At 45.2% G+C, this 20,809-nt stretch overlaps 3 protein-coding genes across 4 annotated transcripts in view; 1 reads left to right on the top strand and 2 right to left on the bottom strand.

The window, feature by feature from the left end:
• PIGM (phosphatidylinositol glycan anchor biosynthesis class M) overlaps positions 1-2,023 on the bottom strand; it is a 44,987-nt gene extending 42,964 nt beyond the window's left edge. Inside the window, exon 1 of the mRNA XM_066362049.1 lies at positions 838-2,023. Coding sequence (XP_066218146.1) covers positions 838-1,884 — 1,047 coding nt within the window. The 5' untranslated portion in view covers positions 1,885-2,023. The remainder of the gene's footprint in view (positions 1-837) is intronic.
• Positions 2,024-2,150: 127 nt separating this feature from the next.
• The window catches only part of KCNJ9 (potassium inwardly rectifying channel subfamily J member 9), a 68,018-nt gene continuing 49,359 nt past the window's right edge, over positions 2,151-20,809 (top strand). For both annotated transcript variants that reach the window (XM_066362045.1, XM_066362044.1), the window contains exon 1: positions 2,151-2,241. The gene's annotated coding sequence lies outside the window, so the exon portion shown is untranslated. The remainder of the gene's footprint in view (positions 2,242-20,809) is intronic.
• KCNJ10 (potassium inwardly rectifying channel subfamily J member 10) overlaps positions 14,421-20,809 on the bottom strand; it is a 35,007-nt gene continuing 28,618 nt past the window's right edge. Inside the window, exon 2 of the mRNA XM_066362048.1 lies at positions 14,421-19,871. Within this exon, the coding sequence (XP_066218145.1) occupies positions 18,732-19,871 (1,140 nt within the window). The 3' untranslated portion in view covers positions 14,421-18,731. The remainder of the gene's footprint in view (positions 19,872-20,809) is intronic.

Below are 20,809 nucleotides of genomic sequence, written 5' to 3'. Positions count from 1 at the left end.
AAAGATTTTTATTGATTATTTTGAGAGGGAGAGATTGAAACAGATTTGTTCCACTTATTCATGCCGCCAATGATTGATTTTTTTTTTTTTTTGAGAGGGAGGATAGAGATAAGAAGCGTCAACTCCTACTTGCTTCACTTCAGTAGTTCATTAATTGCTTCTCCCATGTGCCTTGACTAGAGGGCTCAAGCCAAGCCAGTGACCTTGGGATCAAGCTGAGCATGCTGGCAAGCTCACACTCAAGCCCAGAGCCTGAACCCAAAGCCAGTGACCTCGGGAGTTTCCAACCACGACCTCAGCCTCCTGGGTGGAGGCTTCATCCACTGCGCCACCACCAGTCAGCTGTCATTGGCTGATTCTTGCATGTGCCCTGACCCAGGATTAATCCCCAAGTCTTAATTATGCTCTAACCAACAGAGCTACCTAGCCAGCATCCTAAGTCCCCTTTTATACATAAGGCAAATTCATTTCAATTTCTTAGAACAGGGTATTATGCTCCCAACTGAACTTTCACTAGAGTGCTTAGGATGGTCAAAAAATTTTTCCAAAGCTCTCTCCATGTCTATTCAGAACAATCAGAATGTAATAAAAGTGGCAGAACTGGTGCATATATTACTCATATTTGAGTCTCTCTGTCAGGGGTTCTTCCTTGTAATGGGAAATAATTTGTATTAGGATGGAACAGTTGATAAGAAGGAAGAACAAACCAGCTAACCAGATAAACAAAAAGGTGTTCTGTCCTTGGAACTCAAGAGCATATGCAGGAGCCAGCCATAAGGCCTGCCCTATAAACCATAGCATTAGGAGAACCACAGCTCTTTTCCAAGGCATTCTCACCAGTGGCATCACAAGGGGCAGTAGGCATAGGTACCAAAGAAAGTACTGGGAGGTGCAGACTTTGTTAAAAGTCACAAAAATAGACGTGTGAAGAAAACAACAAAAGACAAGGTCTCTGTAAAAGGCGAAAGACACCGCTGAAAGCAAGATCAGCTGTGGTAGGAACGCAGCAATTCCCAGGAAAAAACTCCACTTGCTCTCTGCAGTCAAATACAGCATGTAGAAGTATGGAGAAAAGTTGTGACGTATATCCCGTCTAGTCAGGTGATAAAGGTAGGTGTGCTCCAAAAATTCCCAACCATATTTATAGTAAAAACCGAAACCCAGAGCAAAAAATGTGAGTCCAGCAACTGCTACAAAGAGCAGCACAGCCGGATCACACAGCCTCTTCAGCAATGCGTAAAAACGAGTCAGGAAGGAATACCGGGACGGACCGAGGCTTTCCTCATCGTCGCGTTCTGGAAGCAAATGGAGGGCTATAGGAAGGATGTAGGTCACCGGATACATCTTCATATGCACTGCAAAACCATAGAATACAGCAGCACACGCGAGGAGTCTTTTTTCTATTAGGTACAGGGCCGTAAGCACCAGGGAGGCGACCATCGAGTCCGCATTGCCTCGGCTGGATACTGCCATAGGGAGCGGGTTAAGAAGCCAAAAGGCACAGTAACCGCAAGCCTGGCGGCAACCCAACCCCTTAAGAAGCAGCAGGCGGTATAAGAGGAAAGCCGCCAGGAGGTCGCAGCCGACGAAGAGAAACTTTCCAAAGAGTTCACTGAGGTAGATGTTGGGAGTGAGGAGCCACCCCAGCAGTGGAGTGTATCGGTAGGTCGCCCTCAGGTAAGGGGAGCGGCCTTCTGTGACGAAACGTGCCGCGTCCGTGAAGACTTGGTAGTCGATGTCCGTGTACCTAACGAACAAGATTCGGTCCTGGAAGACCCCATAGAAAACCAGGGCCACTCGGGCAAGGAAGGCCACACCAAACACCCTGGAGGGGCGTACCGACCAGCTCAGGAACCATTCTGCCAAGTGCTTGGTCCGGCTCATGATCTGACAGCGCCACAGCCGCTCCCCCCAGCGCCAAACTGCTTTCAACAGCTAACCTTTCCTCCGGCTCCTCGCCTCCGGTTGCCAGTGCAACTCCCACCAGCTTCGCGGCCAACCGAAACAATAGCAAGCCAGCACTTCCGGCATCAAGCCCGCCCCTGCGCTGCTTCCGGTCGCGTGCCCCACGCCGGGCTTTTTGTGACCCCCCCCCCCCTCCCCCGCCTGTAAACTACCTTGCTCTGGATTGGCTGTCTCGGTTTTGGTTCTCCTCCTGGGGGCGTTATTTCCGGTCCTTGGGGAAGGCCTCTTAATGCTTGCCGGGCTGTCATTTTACCGAGCAGAGCTGGAGTTTCTTGTGTGAGTGACCCCTATTTCCTCGCCCAAACTCCGGCGGGCCGAGCCAGACAACTGATACGGAGCGAGCTGCGAGCTACATTCCTCAGGCCAGGGCAGGAAACCAAAGTGTGAAAAATGGAGCGAAGGAAAATTAAACCTGTGATAGCTTCACATGCTTTACTCCTCCAGCTCGCGAGTCATCCCGGGGTTTTGTGAGCCCCAGGATGGGCTAGGATGGGTTGACAGGAGCCCAGGACGTGTACATCCAGTGGTGGGATTCAGCCAGTTCGCACAGGTTGGGCGGAACCCATCCATACCTAATTTTTTGTTGAGTTGGGTGGCACTTGTAGTCAGGGTTCTCTTTAAGGTGGGTGCCTGGGCAGCCGCCCAATGTGGAAATCACATATTTACATTCCTTACTCTTTTTTTTTTTTTTTTTTTTAAGCTGGAAACGGGGCGAGACAGTCAGACAGACTCCCGCATGCGCCCGACCGGGATTCACCCAGCACGCCCACCAGGGGCGCTGCTCTGCCCACCATGGGGCGATGCTCTGCCCCTCCGGGGCGTCGCTCTGCCGCGACCAGAGCCCCTCTAGCGCCTGGGGCAGAGGCCAAGGAGCCATCCCCAGCGCCCAGGCCATCTTTGCTCCAATGGAGCCTTGGCTGCGGGAGGGGAAGAGAGAGACAGAGAGGAAGGGGGGGGGGGGTGGAGAAGCAAATGAGCGCTTCTCCTATGTGCCCTGGCCGGGAATCGAACCCGGGTCCCCCGCACGCCAGGCCGACGCTCTACCGCTGAGCCAACAGGCCAGGGCCCCCTTACTCTTTTTTAATGTTCATCTGTGCAATAGTGTATTCTTAGAGCCCATAGTGATGTTTTCATTCCATACACAAGTGAAAAAAATTGAAAGTGATCTCGCCACTCAAGAAACAATATAGGAATATCTTAAATAACATTTTTATTGTTTTTTTTTGTTTGTTTTTTGTTTGTTTGTTTTTTTCATTTTCCCGAAGCTGGAAACGGTGAGGCAGTCAGACTCCCACATGCGCCTGACCGGGATCCACCCGGCATGCCCACCAGGGGGCGATATTCTGCCCCTCTGGGGCGTCGCTCTGTTGCATCCAGAGCCATTCTAGCACCTGAGGCAGAGGCCATGGAGCCATCCTCAGCGCCTGGGCCAACTTTGCTCCAATGGAGCCTTGGCTGCAGGAGGGGAAGAGAGAGACAGAGAGGAAGGAGAGGGGGAGGGGTGGAGAAGCAGATGGGCGCTTCTCCTGTGTGCCCTGGCCAGGAATCAAACCCAGGACTCCTGCACGCCAGGCCAATGCTCTACCGTTGAGCCAACCAGCCAGGGCCCATTTTTATTGTTTTTTGTCAGGTATTAATATTTTTTCATTAATATTTTAAAACTGTCTTAGAATCTGGTTTTGTGTACCTCTTTTGTTTTTATTTAAGTATTAAATGCATGAAATAATAAACTACCTTTCAGTATATCGTTTTTATAAACTTAAAATGGTCATTAAGGCAGAGAACTAGTTGTTAAATTATTTTGAATTTCACCACTGTATACGTCTCATGCAATATTTATATGTATTTTGAAATTAACAGTTGTTTATAAATATTCGAATTGAGGCAGCCCTAGGTGGGGGGATGGGAAGACAGGGAAGCTTCATAGCAATCCTAAACTCTGTTAGAACCGAATGCCGCCCCTGTATTTGCTATTATTCCTCCTGTCAAGGTTGCCTTCCTCTCCCCAGTCACTACTTAACCTCTCAGGCCTTGGCTCAAATGTTCACTCTAAAAACATATTTTGGCCCTCAGCTCATTTTTTCACCAGGCAGTTTGATTGAGATGCCAGTCTTTTCCACTAACTGAGGGGACATGGACAAGAGCAGAGAGACTCTAAGTTGTAGAAAATCATACACAGAAGACCCTGCCTTGCTACATAAAAGCCCTGTTCAGTGCCTCTGTCCCAGTGCTCCAAAACTCCTTTGTGGAATGACCATTCTTACGTTTTTTTCTCTTTAAGCCCTCATTCCCCACTCCACCCCCATAAAGAACGGAATGACCATTCTTTATTTTAGTATTTGTGACATTGCTTTGTGATAACCGGCTTTTTGTGTGTTCTTCTTTCCTAGTTTCCCATCAGTACACTTTGAGTTCTTTGAGAACAGAGATTATTTTTGCCCTTTAGATGTGTTAGATAACGCAGCATCTAACACATTGCTGGACCCTTAGGAGGCATTCAGTAACAGTTGAATTGATTTTAGATATTCATATTAAGAAAATACCTCTAGAGTGGCATCCTTGGAGTACTCCCAACTCCCAGTCTTTTTCTCTTTCAAATATCCTTTACCTATCTCAACTTCTGCCCCCTTACCCACCCCACCTTAACCCTACTTTCATGAATTTCTCACCAAGGACTTCAACCAATTAGCCACTTCCCTTCTGTGGGTACTTACTGCACTTATAGTCTACATTGTAGAATTTCATAATTTACTTTAGGTTCTACTCATAACCATATCAATGAGATTGTAGTGGTATTGAAGTTGGAGATTATACCTTATCCTAAGTTGTTGTTTTAATTATATTTATTGCAGTCTTAGACACATGGTAAATGTTCAGTAAATACTGATTTATTTGATTTTACAAATTGATCCCGTTTCCTAGAGGAGTCTTCTAAACTAGCATAATGAGAGTAGAAGATCTATCTGGTCTGAGCTTGCAGCTCCCCAAGGACTACCCTTCATTCACCCATCATACAACGTATATTTATCCTTTGTTACTCTTTTACATTCCATATTCATATTCTGATCTCTACCCTTTTATGTGCCCTGGTGTAATTATATGCCTTATATAAATAATTACTTTTAAACATTTTTTGTGTGTGTTATAGTAGCCATATATACAAGGATACATCACCATTTAAAGAACAATAATGGTGGCCCTGGCTGGTTGGCTCAGCGGTAGAGCATCTTCCTGGAATGTGGAAGTCCCGGGTTCAATTCCTAGAGAGAGCACATAGGAGAAGCGCCCATCTGCTTCTCCATTCCTCCCCTTCTCCTTCATCTCTGTCTCTCTCTTCCCTTCCTGCAGCCAAGGCTCCATTGGAGCAGAGATGGCACAGGTACTGAGGATGGCTCCATGGCCTCCGCCTCAGGCGCTAGAATGGCTCCTGTTGCAGCAGAGCAACGTCCAAGAGGTGCTGAGCATCGCCCTCTGGTGGGCAACGCCGGGTGGATCCTCTTACAGCACATGCGAGAGTCTGTCTGCTTCCCCCTCGCTTCTCACTTCAGAAAAATGCAAAAAATAAAAATAAAGAACAATAATGGTGATGATGATTTCTAATAACCAGCTTTATTGAGCAATTATTTGCAAAGTGCCAAGCACTGGGCTCAGGACTTATCAGGTATGGTAGATATTTTGTCCTTTAAAACTGAAGAAATCAAGGCTTATGGATATTAAGTAATGTCCCACTGTCACATAGTGAACTAGTGACGGTGCTGGAACTCAAAAGCAGGTCTGTCTGGCCCAGAGTATTCTTTTTTTTTTTTTTTTAAGATTTTCTTTATTGATTTGAGAGAGAGAAAGAAAAGAGGGGAGTGGCAGGGAGCATCAACTTGCTGCAGTTGCTTCTTGAGTATGTACCTGGACTGGGCAAGCCCGGGGTTTCCAACTGGCAACCTCAGCATTCCAGGTTGACACCTTATCCACTGCACCACTAACCGCAGGTCAGGCATGGCCCCGGAGTATTCTTAGTCACTATGTTGCTAACCTTCAAAGCAGTTGTTAATGATGAATTCTGATTTCTTTCTCTGCCTCCTCTCACTGATTTCTTGTCTGAATCTTTCTGCTAGTCTCTCTATGACTCTATCTCTGATTTGTTCTTTTCCTCTGCCAGAAAAGTGAGACTTGGTCCAAGAAAGTAGAGGATATGGAAAGTAGATGTCTGATGATTAACTAAGTAAGGGTTCCCCCCTGGCTGGATTGGTTTAGGTGGGATGGCAGAAAGGCCTCATGCAATTTGTCTCTGTAGAGCTGCCCTAATAGAGTGGGGAGGCACCGAATCTTGGCAGATAAGGAAACGACTAATCAAAAGAAACTAAGTTTGGCCTGACCAGGTGGTTGCACAGTGGATAGAGCATCGACCTGGGACTCTGGAGACCCAGGTTCAAAACCCCAAGGTTGCCAACTTGAGTGCAGGCTCATCGGGCTGGAGCTCGAACTCACCAGCTTCACTGCAGGGTTGAGGGGTTCAGTGTGGGACCATAGACATGACCCGACCCCATGGTCGCTGGCTTGAGCCCAAGTTCTCTGGCTTGAGCAAGGGGTCGCTGGCTTGCTGGAGCCTCCCAGTCAAGGCATGAATGAGAGAGCAATCAATGAACAATTAAAAGTGCCACAACTACAAGTTGATGCTTCTCATCTCTCTTCCTTCCTGTTTATCTGTCCATCTGTTTCTCGCTCTCTCTCTCTCTCACTGGAAAAACAAAAAAGAAACTAAGTTTGGATCACTGAAGTCAAAGGAGTGAAATGTAGATAGTAGTTGCAGGAACAAAGAAGGGAATGGAGTCCAGTAAAATAAATTGGACAGGGTGATTTGATTTTCATTACTATTTCTAGGTGGGAAAAGTTCACAGAATCTAAGGTCATATTGAGCTTTGTGCATAGGACTTAGGGATTCTATCCTCTCACCTCTCCCTGAAAGAGCTACATGTTTCATATACTTAACTGTTCATTATCTCTTGAACTATTACAGTGTTTCCTATTTTTCCATTTCACTGTCTGCCTCTAGGTTCCCATCTATTTAGGACCAATGGCTAGGGAAAGCAAAGACATGGATAACTCACCGACAGCATCCTTACCCAGAATCTTGACCTTGGTCACTATGCTCTATATGCTCTCATTACATTTCCAGATTTACTTTCCATCTTTTTGCCCTATCTGTGCTCTGCATGGCTAACCACTATGGGCAGCATTACATGAGCTCCCTGGCCCTGTGGCTTCCCATTGGAATAGGCCTGAGGGAGGCACTAGCAGGTCTTAGCTAGTGGCTGAGTTCCTCTACCTAAGGCCACGGCTTCCACTGAAGCTTGTAACCCTCTCCTTTGGCTACAACTCTTACCAGGTTCTAATAACTGTCCCTTTAGGTTTAAAACTACTAAAGGCTTCCTACTGCTGCTGCGAGTCCCTGTGTGCTTCACAATTCCTTTGTTGGTTCATTAACCAATTCCTTTGTTGGTTTATTAACCCTGGCCACATCTTTGTAAATAATGCCTTTATATAACCATGTCCGGTTAGCCCTCTGAGTGTGCCTCTTCACCTATAAAGCCCTCAATTCTAGGTTTATGAACCGTCCCTTAAATGTGCTTTGTGCTTTCTTCCTGCAATACTTTTGCTCATGCTATACCACCTACAAGAAATTCTATTTCTCTTCATTTATTTAAATACTATTTGTCCTTTAATTTTTTTTTTTTTTTTACAGGGACAGAGGAAGAGTCAGAGAGAGGGATAGATAGGGACAGACAGGAACGGAGAGAGATAAGAAGTATCAATCATCAGTATTTCGTTGCAACACTTTTTTAGGTGTTCATTGATTGCTTTCTCATATGTGCCTTGACCGCGGGCCTTCAGCAGACTGAGTAACCTCTTGCTCAAGCCAGCGACCTTGGGTCCAAGCTGGCGAGCTTTTTTTTTTTTTTTGCTCAAGCCAGATGAGCCCGCACTCAAACTGGCGACCTCGGGGTCTCGAACCTGGGTCCTCCGCATCCCAGTCCGACGCTCTATCCACTGTGCCACCGCCTGGTCAGGCTAAATACTAATTGTCCTTTAATGCTGAGCTCAAACCTCAGTCCCTCTGTGAACTCTTCCCAGACCTTAACAAGTGGAAATAATCTCTTCCCAAAACAGTGGTGTTTGTGTCTGTTCTGTTTTTAATAGCTAATTATTCCATGTCTTGTGAAATATATAAAATTTTTATGGTTATTTATCAAACATACAAACTCTAAGCATACTAGCTGTGTGAACTTTAGGCAAGTTCCTTCCCTCCCACTTCTCTCTTTTGCTGCATTCCTTGACCATCATACATGCCAGGTGCTGTGCTAAGTCACTAGGTCCCTGCTGACCAAACACTGACCTGAATCCCAGTCATATGGCACTTAATGTCTGAGAGAGACAGATGTTAGTCAAATAAGTTTACAATTAATAGAAAATTGCAGCTGTGGTAAGAACTGTGAAAGAGGAATATAGGGTACAGTCATAACTTTTAAAAGGGGTTTGGTGTAAGATGGACATAGTAAGAGTTAAGAGGGTTGAGGGTTGGGGTTGGCAAGTAGTAGGGATCATTCCACAGAAGCAGGTGCAAAGCCTAATGTGACTCTACATCTCTTTATGGTGTGTATCATGCCCTTCATTTATTTGTTACTTGAGCGGTGCCTTCTATCTAATAGGAACTCAGTCTGTGCCGATTTTTTTAAAAATCTTACATCAAATGTGTTCTAACCAGAACTCGTAGATTGATGCCACCCCTTGCCTATTTCCGGTCCCTGAAAAATGTTTTCCACAAAGATCCCACTGTTTGGAACATGTTGATAATTTTATATCTGGTGCTTAGTGCATGCTACTTATTTTAACTTGTTTTCCTCACAAGTTTGTTAAGTATCTTCAAACTTTAAGTGACTATAGTTCATATATCTTATACACTGCTCACAAAAATTAGGAGATCAGGGAATGTGCAGAACTCCAGTACTTTCTGCCTTTTGTATAGTGCATTTTCACCAATGAAATAGAAGTTGGTTTTGCATCTCCTTTGCATAATTGAACAACTTTCTTTGATTTGTCATTTGCTTTTCTTTTTTTTTTTACAGAGACAGAGAGTGAGAAGGAGGGATAGATAGGGACAAACAGAAAGGAATGGGGAGAGATGAGAAGCATCAATCATTAGTATTTCTTTGCGATACCTTAGTTGTTCATTGATTGATTTCTCATATGTGCCTTGACCTTGGGCCTTCATTAGCCGAGTAACTCCTTCCTCGAGCCAGTGACCTTGGGTCCAAGCTGGTGAGCATTGCTGAAACCAGATGAGCCCATACTCAAGCTGGCAACCTCGGGGTCTCGAACCTGGGTCCATCACATCCCAGTTTGATGCTCTATCCACTGCGCCACCACCTGATCGGGCTGTCATTTGCTATTCTTATGTTCTTGTTTAATAAAACAAAAATCATCCCTGGCTTACTGGCTCAGTGGTAGAGTGTTAGCCTGGCGTGTGGATGTCCCATGATCGATTCCTGGCCCAGCACACAGGAGAAGCGCCCATCTGTTTCTCCATTTCTCCCCTTCTCCTTCATCTCTGTCTCTCTCTTCCCTTCCTGCAGCCAAGGCTCCATTGGAGCAGAGATGGCACAGGTACTGAGGATGGCTCCATGGCCTCCGCCTCAGGCGCTAGAATGGCTCCTGTTGCAGCAGAGCAACGTCCAAGAGGTGCTGAGCATCGCCCTCTGGTGGGCAACGCCGGGTGGATCCTCTTACAGCACATGCGAGAGTCTGTCTGCTTCCCCCTCGCTTCTCACTTCAGAAAAATGCAAAAAATAAAAATAAAGAACAATAATGGTGATGATGATTTCTAATAACCAGCTTTATTGAGCAATTATTTGCAAAGTGCCAAGCACTGGGCTCAGGACTTATCAGGTATGGTAGATATTTTGTCCTTTAAAACTGAAGAAATCAAGGCTTATGGATATTAAGTAATGTCCCACTGTCACATAGTGAACTAGTGACGGTGCTGGAACTCAAAAGCAGGTCTGTCTGGCCCAGAGTATTCTTTTTTTTTTTTTTTTTAAGATTTTCTTTATTGATTTGAGAGAAAGAAAAGAGGGGAGTGGCAGGGAGCATCAACTTGCCGCAGTTGCTTCTTGAGTATGTACCTGGACTGGGCAAGCCCGGGGTTTCCAACTGGCAACCTCAGCATTCCAGGTTGACACCTTATCCACTGCACCACTAACCGCAGGTCAGGCATGGCCCCGGAGTATTCTTAGTCACTATGTTGCTAACCTTCAAAGCAGTTGTTAATGATGAATTCTGATTTCTTTCTCTGCCTCCTCTCACTGATTTCTTGTCTGAATCTTTCTGCTAGTCTCTCTATGACTCTATCTCTGATTTGTTCTTTTCCTCTGCCAGAAAAGTGAGACTTGGTCCAAGAAAGTAGAGGATATGGAAAGTAGATGTCTGATGATTAACTAAGTAAGGGTTCCCCCCTGGCTGGATTGGTTTAGGTGGGATGGCAGAAAGGCCTCATGCAATTTGTCTCTGTAGAGCTGCCCTAATAGAGTGGGGAGGCACCGAATCTTGACAGATAAGGAAACGACTAATCAAAAGAAACTAAGTTTGGCCTGACCAGGTGGTTGCACAGTGGATAGAGCATCGACCTGGGACTCTGGAGACCCAGGTTCAAAACCCCAAGGTTGCCAACTTGAGTGCAGGCTCATCGGGCTGGAGCTCGAACTCACCAGCTTCACTGCAGGGTTGAGGGCTTCAGTGTGGGACCATAGACATGACCCGACCCCATGGTCGCTGGCTTGAGCCCAAGTTCTCTGGCTTGAGCAAGGGGTCGCTGGCTTGCTGGAGCCTCCCAGTCAAGGCATGAATGAGAGAGCAATCAATGAACAATTAAAAGTGCCACAACTACAAGTTGATGCTTCTCATCTCTCTTCCTTCCTGTTTATCTGTCCATCTGTTTCTCGCTCTCTCTCTCTCTCTCACTGGAAAAACAAAAAAGAAACTAAGTTTGGATCACTGAAGTCAAAGGAGTGAAATGTAGATAGTAGTTGCAGGAACAAAGAAGGGAATGGAGTCCAGTAAAATAAATTGGACAGGGCGATTTGATTTTCATCACTATTTCTAGGTGGGAAAAGTTCACAGAATCTAAGGTCATATTGAGCTTTGTGCATAGGACTTAGGGATTCTATCCTCTCACCTCTCCCTGAAAGAGCTACATGTTCCATATACTTAACTGTTCAATATCTCTTGAACTATTACAGTGTTTCCTATTTTTCCATTTCACTGTCTGCCTCTAGGTTCCCATCTATTTAGGACCAATGGCTAGGGAAAGCAAAGACATGGATAACTCACCGACAGCATCCTTACCCAGAATCTTGACCTTGGTCACTATGCTCTATATGCTCTCATTACATTTCCAGATCTACTTTCCATCTTTTGCCCTATCTGTGCTCTGCATGGCTAACCACTATGGGCAGCATTACATGAGCTCCCTGGCCCTGTGGCTTCCCATTGGAATAGGCCTAAGGGAGGCACTAGCAGGTCTTAGCTAGTGGCTGAGTTCCTCTACCTAAGGCCACGGCTTCCACTGAAGCTGTAACCTTCTCCCTTGGCTACAGCTCTTACCAGGTTCTAATAACTGTCCCTTTAGGTTTAAAACTACTAAAGGCTTCCTACTGCTGTTGCAAGTCCCTGTGTGCTTCACAATTCCTTTGTTGGTTCATTAACCAATTCCTTTGTTGGTTTATTAACCCTGGCCACATCTTTGTAAATAATCCCTTTATATAACCATGTCCGGTTAGCCCTCTGAGTGTGCCTCTTCACCTATAAAGCCCTCAATTCTAGGTTTATGAACCATCCCTTAAATGTGCTTTGTGCTTTCTTCCTGCAATACTTTTGCTCATGCTATACCACCTACAAGGAATCCTATTTCTCTTCATTTATTTAAATACTATTTGTCCTTTAATGCTGAGCTCAAACCTCAATCCCTCTGTGAACTCTTCCCAGACCTTAACAAGTGGAAATGATCTCTTCCCAAAACAGTGGTGTTTGTTGTCTGTTCTGTTTTTAATAGCTAATTATTCCATGTCTTGTGAAATATATAAAAATTTTATGGTTATTTATCAAACATACAAACTCTAAGCATACTAGCTGTGTGAACTTTAGGCAAGTTCCTTCCCTCTCACTTCTCTCTTTTGCTGCATTCCTTGACCATCATACATGCCAGGTGCTGTGCTAAGTCACTAGGTTCCTGCTGACCAAACACTGACCTGAATCCCAGTCATATGGCACTTAATGTCTGAGAGAGACAGATGTTAGTCAAATAAGTTTACAATTAATAGAAAATTGCAGCTGTGGTAAGAACTGTGAAAGAGGAATATAGGGTACAGTCATAACTTTTAAAAGGGGTTTGGTGTAAGATGGACATAGTAAAAGTTAAGAGGGTTGAGGGTTGGGGTTGGCAAGTAGTAGGGATCATTCCACAGAAGCAGGTGCAAAGCCTAATGTGACTCTACATCTCTTTATGGTGTGTATCATGTCCTTCATTTATTTGTTACTTGAGTGGTGCCTCCTATCTCATAGGAACTCAGTCTGTGCCGATGTTTTTTAAATCTTATAACAAATGTGTTCTAACCGGAATTCATAGATTGATGCCACCCCTTGCCTATTTCCGGTCCCTGAAAAATGTTTTCCACAAAGATCCCACTGTTTGGAACATGTTGATAATTTTATATCTGGTGCTTAGTGCATGCTACTTATTTTAACTTGTTTTCCTCACAAGTTTGTTAAGTATCTTCAAACTTTAAGTGACTATAGTTCATATATCTTATACACTGCTCACAAAAATTAGGAGATCAGGGAATGTGCAGATACTCCAGTACTTTCTGCCTTTTGTATAGTGCATTTTCACCAATGAAATAGAAGTTGGTTTTGCATCTCATTTGCATAGTTGAACAACTTTCTTTGACTTTTCATTTGCTTTTCTTTTTCTTTTTTTACAGAGACAGAGAGTGAGAAGGAGGGATAGATAGGGACAAACAGAAAGGAATGGGGAGAGATGAGAAGCATCAATCATTAATTTTTCTTTGCGATACCTTAGTTGTTCATTGATTGCTTTCTCATATGTGCCTTGACCGTGGGGCTACAGCAGACCAAGTAACCCCTTGCTCAAGCCAGTGACCTTGGGTCCAAGCTGGTGAGCTTTGCTCAAACCAGATGAGCACGCACTCAAGCTGGCGACCTCTGGGTCTTGAACCTGGGTCCTCCGCATCCCAGTCGGATGCTCTATCCACTGTAACACCACCTGATCAGGCTGTCATTTGCTTTTCTTATGTTCTTTTTAATAAAAAATAAAAATTATCCATGGCTTACTGGCTCAGTGGTAGAGCGTCAGCCTGGCATGTGGATTTCCTGGGTTTGATTTCTGGCTAGGGCACACAGGAGAAGCCCCATCTGCTTCTCCATTCCTCCCCCTCTCCTTTCTCTCTGTCTCTCTCTTCCCCTCTTGCAGCCAAGGCTCCATTGGAGCAGAGTTGGCCTAGGTGCTAAGGATGCCTCCATGGCCTCCGCCTCAGGCATGAGAATGGCTCCTATTGCAATAGAGCAATGCCCCAGATGGGCTGAGCATTGACCCCTGGTGGGCATGCCGGTAGATCCCAGTCTGGCCCATGTGGCAGTCTGTCTCTCTGCCTCCCTGCTTCTCACATCAGAAAAAAAAAATGCTTTTTTTTAATCACTTCATATTCATTTTAAATATCCCCTAATTTTTGTGAGCTGTATATGTCATATATGACATATGACTCATCTCTAGCTTGTGGAAAACACTAGGATATGTTTTTCAAATGTAGATAAATGTTTATTGATGATGATAAGTACCCCAATTTTCTCCTTCATCAGTCCTTCCATTTCTAGGATCAAGAGTCATTGACTGGGATCTGTTGTATCTCATCAGGGAAGTTAGAACTAGATACTAAACCAGGCCCTTTTCAGGCTAGTGACAGATAAGACTAGAAGAGAAATTTATGTCTTTGAGAGTTAGGGGAAGAAATGCCCAACAATTAATTGAATAGCTTATAAAGCCTTGAAGATATTTAAGGAATGTCACTAAAGTAACATGGAAAGGAAATTGAGCATGTGATAATTGGCAAAAGAGACCAAAGCATCTTGACTTTCCTGAATTAAGCTGAGCCAATTTTCAGATTTCTGGGTTAAAAAAGTAATCTTTAGAAACTGAGTTGGAAAGATACTTGCTCTGGAATCCTAAAGTTATTGAAGGGAGGTATAGTGGGAATGAATGATAGCAATGAAGGGAAAAGGCGTGACCACGTGTCAGAAATTCTTCACAGCCAATTTCATCTTCCTTTCCAGGTAGGCCTGTGAGTTCAGGCCTTAGTAATAAGATTGGTTTGGATTTCTAAAAGAAGCTAGAGTGAAGAACAGAGATTCATTCATTTTATTTAGTAGCTCATTCTGAACAGACAAAAATAAAATAAATCAAAAAGTCTCACATCTTTTTCCTAGGTAAATTTGACCTACTTTAGTCTTGAATGCAATGAATGGGAAAACTATCCCTAGATACTTTTGCTTCATTGGAGTTGGCCATTACTGAGCCTAGAGACCCATGCTAACTTTACTGCAAACATAGCGTATTATTTTACAAATAAATTAGGTTAAATAGCAGGGGTAAAGGACCAGGGTAGCAGCCTTAGGGAGAGGGGCAGTGTCCCTGGCTTGTAACAATAGTAAAACTGGCTTCTTTTATTTGCTAAATACCTGGATGGTCTTATTAGCTGGTAGAAGTTGAGGGAAAGTGAAGTGAATGAAGCAGAGAGTAGGGATTTCAGAAGCCTCTCATTTAACTATACAATCCTCTAGGGCAGCTAGTAGCCCCACTCATTTTCCTACAGGAACATCAAAGCCAAAGCACCACACCCCCATGCCCAAATACCAGGGTTGGGATTCAGAACACCTCTAGTATAGACAGCACTCTTTGAGGGCTGCTTATAGCCACATAAAGCGCTGAGCCTCTGCCTTGGGAGTATCTTGGGCCCAACATCTTTTATTCTGGCTTTTGGATTCTCAGGTCAAGACTCCTCTTTGGTGCCTCCACACACCAAAGTGTTCAGCTTCTCAGTTGAACAGCCATGGCCCCCAGGGACTGGAGCTGCAGTTGCTCCCACCCTTGTGGAAGACAAGGAAATTCTATGTTCTTTAAGAGAGGAAAACATAAGGATGCTTTTATTTAAAATTTTTAAAGTGCTACAGTGAGAGGCCACTTCTGGGAATAGGAGCACAGAGCATAAGTAGGGATTCTCCTAGATTTCTGTGGATGGAGTGGCTCCCTTTTTCCTCCTGTCCCCCTGGTCCTATCAGCAATATAGGCCTTACCAGAACCCTCAGTGGATGCCTTTTTTATTTCTGAAGAGAAACTTCCACCACTTTCCCATAATCACACCTGAAAGCTTTCATCAGGTATCTCACTTTCACATTGAAACTAGGATCACAGGTTGTTAAGTTTGGAAATCTGGGAAATGCTACCCCCAAACCAGAGCAGGATATCTGCCCCTATGCTAACTAAGATCTCTGAACACTTTCTGTACATTCAGTGTATATGTTCCTATATACATCTATATACATCTCTCTACATATATATAAATCTCTGCTTCTCTCTTCTTAGATAAACCTGTCATATATATCATATCCTAATTTCTGGAGCCTCCACCTACCTCTTGTTTGCTAGCTTATATGAAACTCAACGGTTTTGGCCCTGGTGGGATGGCTCAGCAGTAGAGCGTTGGCCTGGCATGTGGAAGTTCCAGGTTCAATTCCCAGTCAGGGCACACAGGAGAGGCAACCATCTGCTCTCCACCCTACCCCCTCCTCCCTCTCTCTCTCTCTCTCTCTCTCTCTCTCTCTCTCTCTCTCTCCCTTCTTCTCCCCCAGCCCCCTACAGCTATGGCTGTAATGGTTCGAGCAGGTTGGCCCCAGGCCCTGAGGATGGCTCCATGGCTTCATCTCAGGTGCTAAAATAGCTTCAGTTGCCAAGCAACGGAGCAGCAGCCCAAATGGGCAGAGCATCGCCCATTTGGGCAAGCCAGTGGCTTGCCAGTTGGATCCTGGTCAGGGCGCATGCAGGAGCCTGTCTGTCTGCCTCCCTGCCTCTCACTTAATTAAAACAAAAAAAAGGAAAGAAAAGAAACTGAATGGTTTCATTGATTTCACTAAGTTCCTCAGCAGCACCCTTTCTCATCTTTTGTTTTGCCCTCATTAGTTGTTTTGACCACCCTCTGAAACCTTCCCCCTTAACATCTTTACCTAGTGCTCTCCTGACATGCCAAGTCCAAGTCCATGGTTGGTGTGGTCAGGAGCTTCATTTATCATCAGACTTGGCTGCTACTAAAGCCTGTCTGATAGCCTAAAAGAAGATTTCATCTCAGAGGAGACAGGGCTATAGTCTAAAGAGCCACTTAGGGTTGGCGGTGGAGGATGTTCTGGAGGGCAGAGAAGGGGGCCTTATGGGAGAATAAGCCAGGTTGTATTAAAAGAACAGCATGATTCAAAGTGCAACTTAGAGCAGAATCTGGGATCATGGAGGGAAATAAAAAAGGTTAAGTTAGAAAATGTTCTTATTTTGTTATCCAAGAATGTGAGGAAGATCTGGGGCTTAGCACAGACACAAGGGGATAGGAAGGGAATAATTCCATCAGAAGGGGAGCAGCTGTGTGCAGAAGAAACTAGATGGAGGATAACTTGCTAATGGATAGGAAGACATAGATACACACACACTGCAGTACTTTTTGCCCTTAAACGTTGAAAGAAATCAGGTAAGTCTAACATTGAATAAAGTTGAGAGCCCAGAAGCTGGCTCTTTGCCTTCTATTCTGTTTCAGATTTTCAAGTTTTTCTGGTTCTTGCTTTCTTAAAAGCAAGGGAGTAATGGTGGGGTTCATAGTAAATGGAAAACAAATGATATTTATTTTCAAGATATAATTAGAGTTTAAGGAGAGCTCAATATAAGAGGATCTTGTGCAATTGTAGTAAGTGGTGACCGTGAGTCCAGCCTCAAAGTTTTGTGAGTTTCTCTGTAAGGCTCTGCACACAAATGCATATACACATTCTGTAGAAGTGTGTAGCTTGTGACAGTTGGCTGAACCCACTTTAAATAAACTGCCATTTGGTTCATACAGAGACTCTGTACCAAACGACTGTGGGGTATGGGGAGAGTCCTTGGTATATAAATGGGACCAGGAAACACTCTCGGGATTTGGGGTATTAGAAAAGTTCTGGAGTCCATATGTCCTTCCTGACCTCTACCACAGTCCCCTCCAGGGAACAAGGACTGGCCTGAGTCCGACCTCTTAAAGTATGCCTCATAACTTGCCTGAAACTGGTTTCGTGGCAAAGGAAAGTAGAGATGCGACTGACACTCATTTTATACCAAGTTTCAGGAGTGGCTGAGGGAGACCATGGTTGTTTGATCAGGAGGTATAATCTCCTTTCCTCTAGCACTGCCTACTGAAATAGCTGGCACTTTTCAGAAGGGCACTGGGATGGGTAACAGGGAGAACAGTGTCTGCTGGCCACAGAGTTGTGCTTCTGCCCAAACCTTAACAAAGTATTCCCCATTAACAGCAATTTGGAAATCTGAGAATTGCCTCATCTTATGTGGTCTGTTTGGTTTAACTTCTCTAGAAACTCAGTGCTCTGTGAGTCTAATTTTAGACAAACGTCAGCATTAAGAGAGGGTGGCCCTTGCATTTTCTCTCCCTTCCTCTGCTGTGTTGGGGTTAAGGGAAGAGTGAGCTGGGCAGGAAAGAAGAGAAGCCAGGGGCAGTGTGATCCAGAACAGCATTTCCAGACCTTTACATGGGGCCTAGATGCTGGACTTTTTCCAGGGGAAAATATTGGTGAGAGGCATCCCATTCAGAGGACATAGGGTAACCAGTTCTCCCAGGGTGACCTGGAGGGCAGGTCAGGGTTGGACAGTGGCTGGCTCTACCATGGTCATTCCACACTGAAGAATTCAGAGTCCAGGATGGGTGCAGGTGTGTGGTTGTGACTATAGGTCTTCTCTTTCCTGGGTCATCCCAATTCTCTGGGAGAAGAAGCATCTATGAAAGAACTGGGTATCCACTTCAGAAACTAGAAAGAGGAAAATAGTGGTGAACAAGATTCTAGATTAAGTCAGGCATGGCCCACAGAAATTCACCATGAGAAACCATGACTCCTTTCACCAAGTTATAGCAACCCAGTATAAATTGATTACAGATTCCTATATTTCTGAGGGCACAGGCTGTAAGGGGACCATCTGAGAGTATGCCTTAAGGAACTTGCTAGGTATAAAGTTAGAGAGAGAGGGGACTCTAGCCTCAAGTCATCAAACTTTCTGCTGGGGGTGGAGGGACTGGAGTCTATCCAACTGCATGGCCCTCCTAATGTGAGACTCCAAGTATGGCTGAGACCTCTAAGCCTTTCAGCCTCATCTTCCCTCTCCTTTCCCCATCCTGACTTAAGGTAAAGTGCATATAATGCAGTAGAAGTGGAGTGAAATGAAAAGGGAGAATGGGAGGAAAACTTGGACTCCACTTGGCCTAGACTGCCCACAGGCCACTGGGTTAAAGGAGAGGGAGCGGGGAGTGGGTGCTTCTGGAACCCTTCAGTAAGCCTGGGTAATATCCTCGTTCAGAGTGCTGAAAGAGGAAGCAGGACCAGAGGAATGGGGAGGTCGGAAAACCAGGCTATCAGACGTTGCTGATGCGCACACTGAGGGCACTGCCCTCCTTCTCAGCTTGTTCCCTGAACGACTCCTCCAGCTTGAGCTTTTCAGGGTCTCCATAGCGTACAGTGCTGTCACGTAGGCCACTAGGAGGGGCCACTTTCACAACTTGGTCAAAAAGGCTGAAGTCAGCTATGTATTTGCCACTGGCTGACAGCGAGATGGCAGGTGTGAACTCATAGCCCCAAAGGATCTCCTCTGGCAGGTAGGAAGTACGCACTTGGCAGGTGGCACTGGTGGATTCCACTGTCCCACTTAGGATCAGCACCAGCTCGAAGTCACCTTCACCACTGCGAAGGGGGAGGTCTTTCAAGGGGCTGGTCTCATCGACCACATGGTAGAAAGTAAGGGGTAGAATGAGGAAGGGGCTGTCAGAGGCCGTGTCTACTTGGAAAGTCACATTGACCTGGTTGAGCCGGATGTTCTCACCCTCCTTGGTCTGGTGGGTCTGAAGCAGTTTGCCTGTCACCTGGCAGCCAATGAGGAGACTCTTACGCATATTGGCAACTCGAATCATAAGGCAGGGTTTCCCATTGTGGGCAGCTACGACCGCATGCTGGCTGAAACGGATGGTCTCAGCCCGCTTCTTGGGCCGAGCAATCTTTGCCAGGAAGGTACCTGTGATGAAGATTTCCAGGATGGTGGTGAGCACCAGCTGGGCAATCAGAAGTACAATGGCCAGTGGGCACTCCTCACTGATGTATCGGAAGCCATACCCAATGGTGGTCTGGGATTCAAGGGAGAAGAGGAAGGCCCCAGTGAGTGTGTGCACTTGTACCACACAGGGTGTATGGTTAGCTGGGGGGCCCAGCTCCAGCAGGTCCCCATGGGCCACAGCTACCAGATACCATACCACGCCAAAGAGGAACCAGGTTCCTGCAAAAGTCGCAGAGAAGAGAAGAAGCTTGTAGCGCCACTGCATGTCAATGAAGGTTGTCCAAAGGTCCTTGAGGTAGAGGAAGCGCTTGTCAGCAATGTGCTCCATTCTCACATTGCTGCGACCATCTTTTGTCAGAACTCTCCGCCGTCGTATCCCTGGGCCCATTAGGGGCCGGCTTTCTGTCTGTGTGGTCTGACTGTAATATACCTTGGCAACTGATGTCATCTGGAGGGAGCAAGACAGTATAATGAAGGTTACTGCAGAAATCCAGCCAACTCCTAGCCACCACCCCATAGGAAGGAAGGAAGGAACATTCATTTTGATACCACTGATTTGTTATTTTATTAGTGAATATTTATTGAACACTTGCTATATACCAGGCATTGTGCAAGATGCTGGTAAGTCAAAGATGAAAACAACATCATCCTTGCTGTATAAGAACTTGCAGCCTAATGGGAAAGATGTGTTCAGTAAGCAAATTTGCTATACATTCTAATATTTTTAATTCCTAGGAATGGCAGAGAGGAATGAGCAATAAGTTCACAGTTCCTTGAAGATGGGGCCACAGTAAAAAGGGGCCCTTCTGGTCTCCATTTGTCCCAAAACCAATCCTGTGAAGATTCCTAATTCTGAAGTCCCTCCCCACCTTCATGAATGACATCAACAAGAACTACCCTGCTGAGATCCTTCCAGGCCAATCCCCCTTAACACACACATACCCTTAATTTCTCCATTCTTTTCCATAACCCCAAATCAGTACTCAGTGTTGATAATAAGATATTCATCTGGCTCAGAAAATAGCAGAAACTGCCAATTCTTCTACCCTTCAAGATGTTCTAAGCACGCAGCCCAGTTCACTATGACCACCATCATCATCTATTTGCTTCATCTGGAGAACTTTGGTCTGGGTTAGGGTCAGGCAGTATTAGGAAGATCACAGACAGGACAAAAAGAGCAAGAAGGAATAAGTAGTGGTGGTAGAGAAGCAACAATTCATATTCCCAAGGACTGGTAGAAATGCCAGATCGGAGGTGGCAAAATTGTCTGAACTGAGTGAAGTAGGATTAGGAATGTATATTGGTGCCTATGTCTGCACAATCTTAAATTCAGGATTACTGTTCATTCTGATATTAGGAAGTGGGACAAGGCTCTGAAATAGGAGA

This window comes from Saccopteryx leptura, chromosome 2 (assembly GCF_036850995.1).
Source record: "Saccopteryx leptura isolate mSacLep1 chromosome 2, mSacLep1_pri_phased_curated, whole genome shotgun sequence".
NCBI lineage: Eukaryota > Metazoa > Chordata > Mammalia > Chiroptera > Emballonuridae > Saccopteryx > Saccopteryx leptura.
The sequence above is the reverse complement of the archived record's forward strand: the minus strand, read 5'-3'. Positions and strand labels throughout refer to the sequence as shown.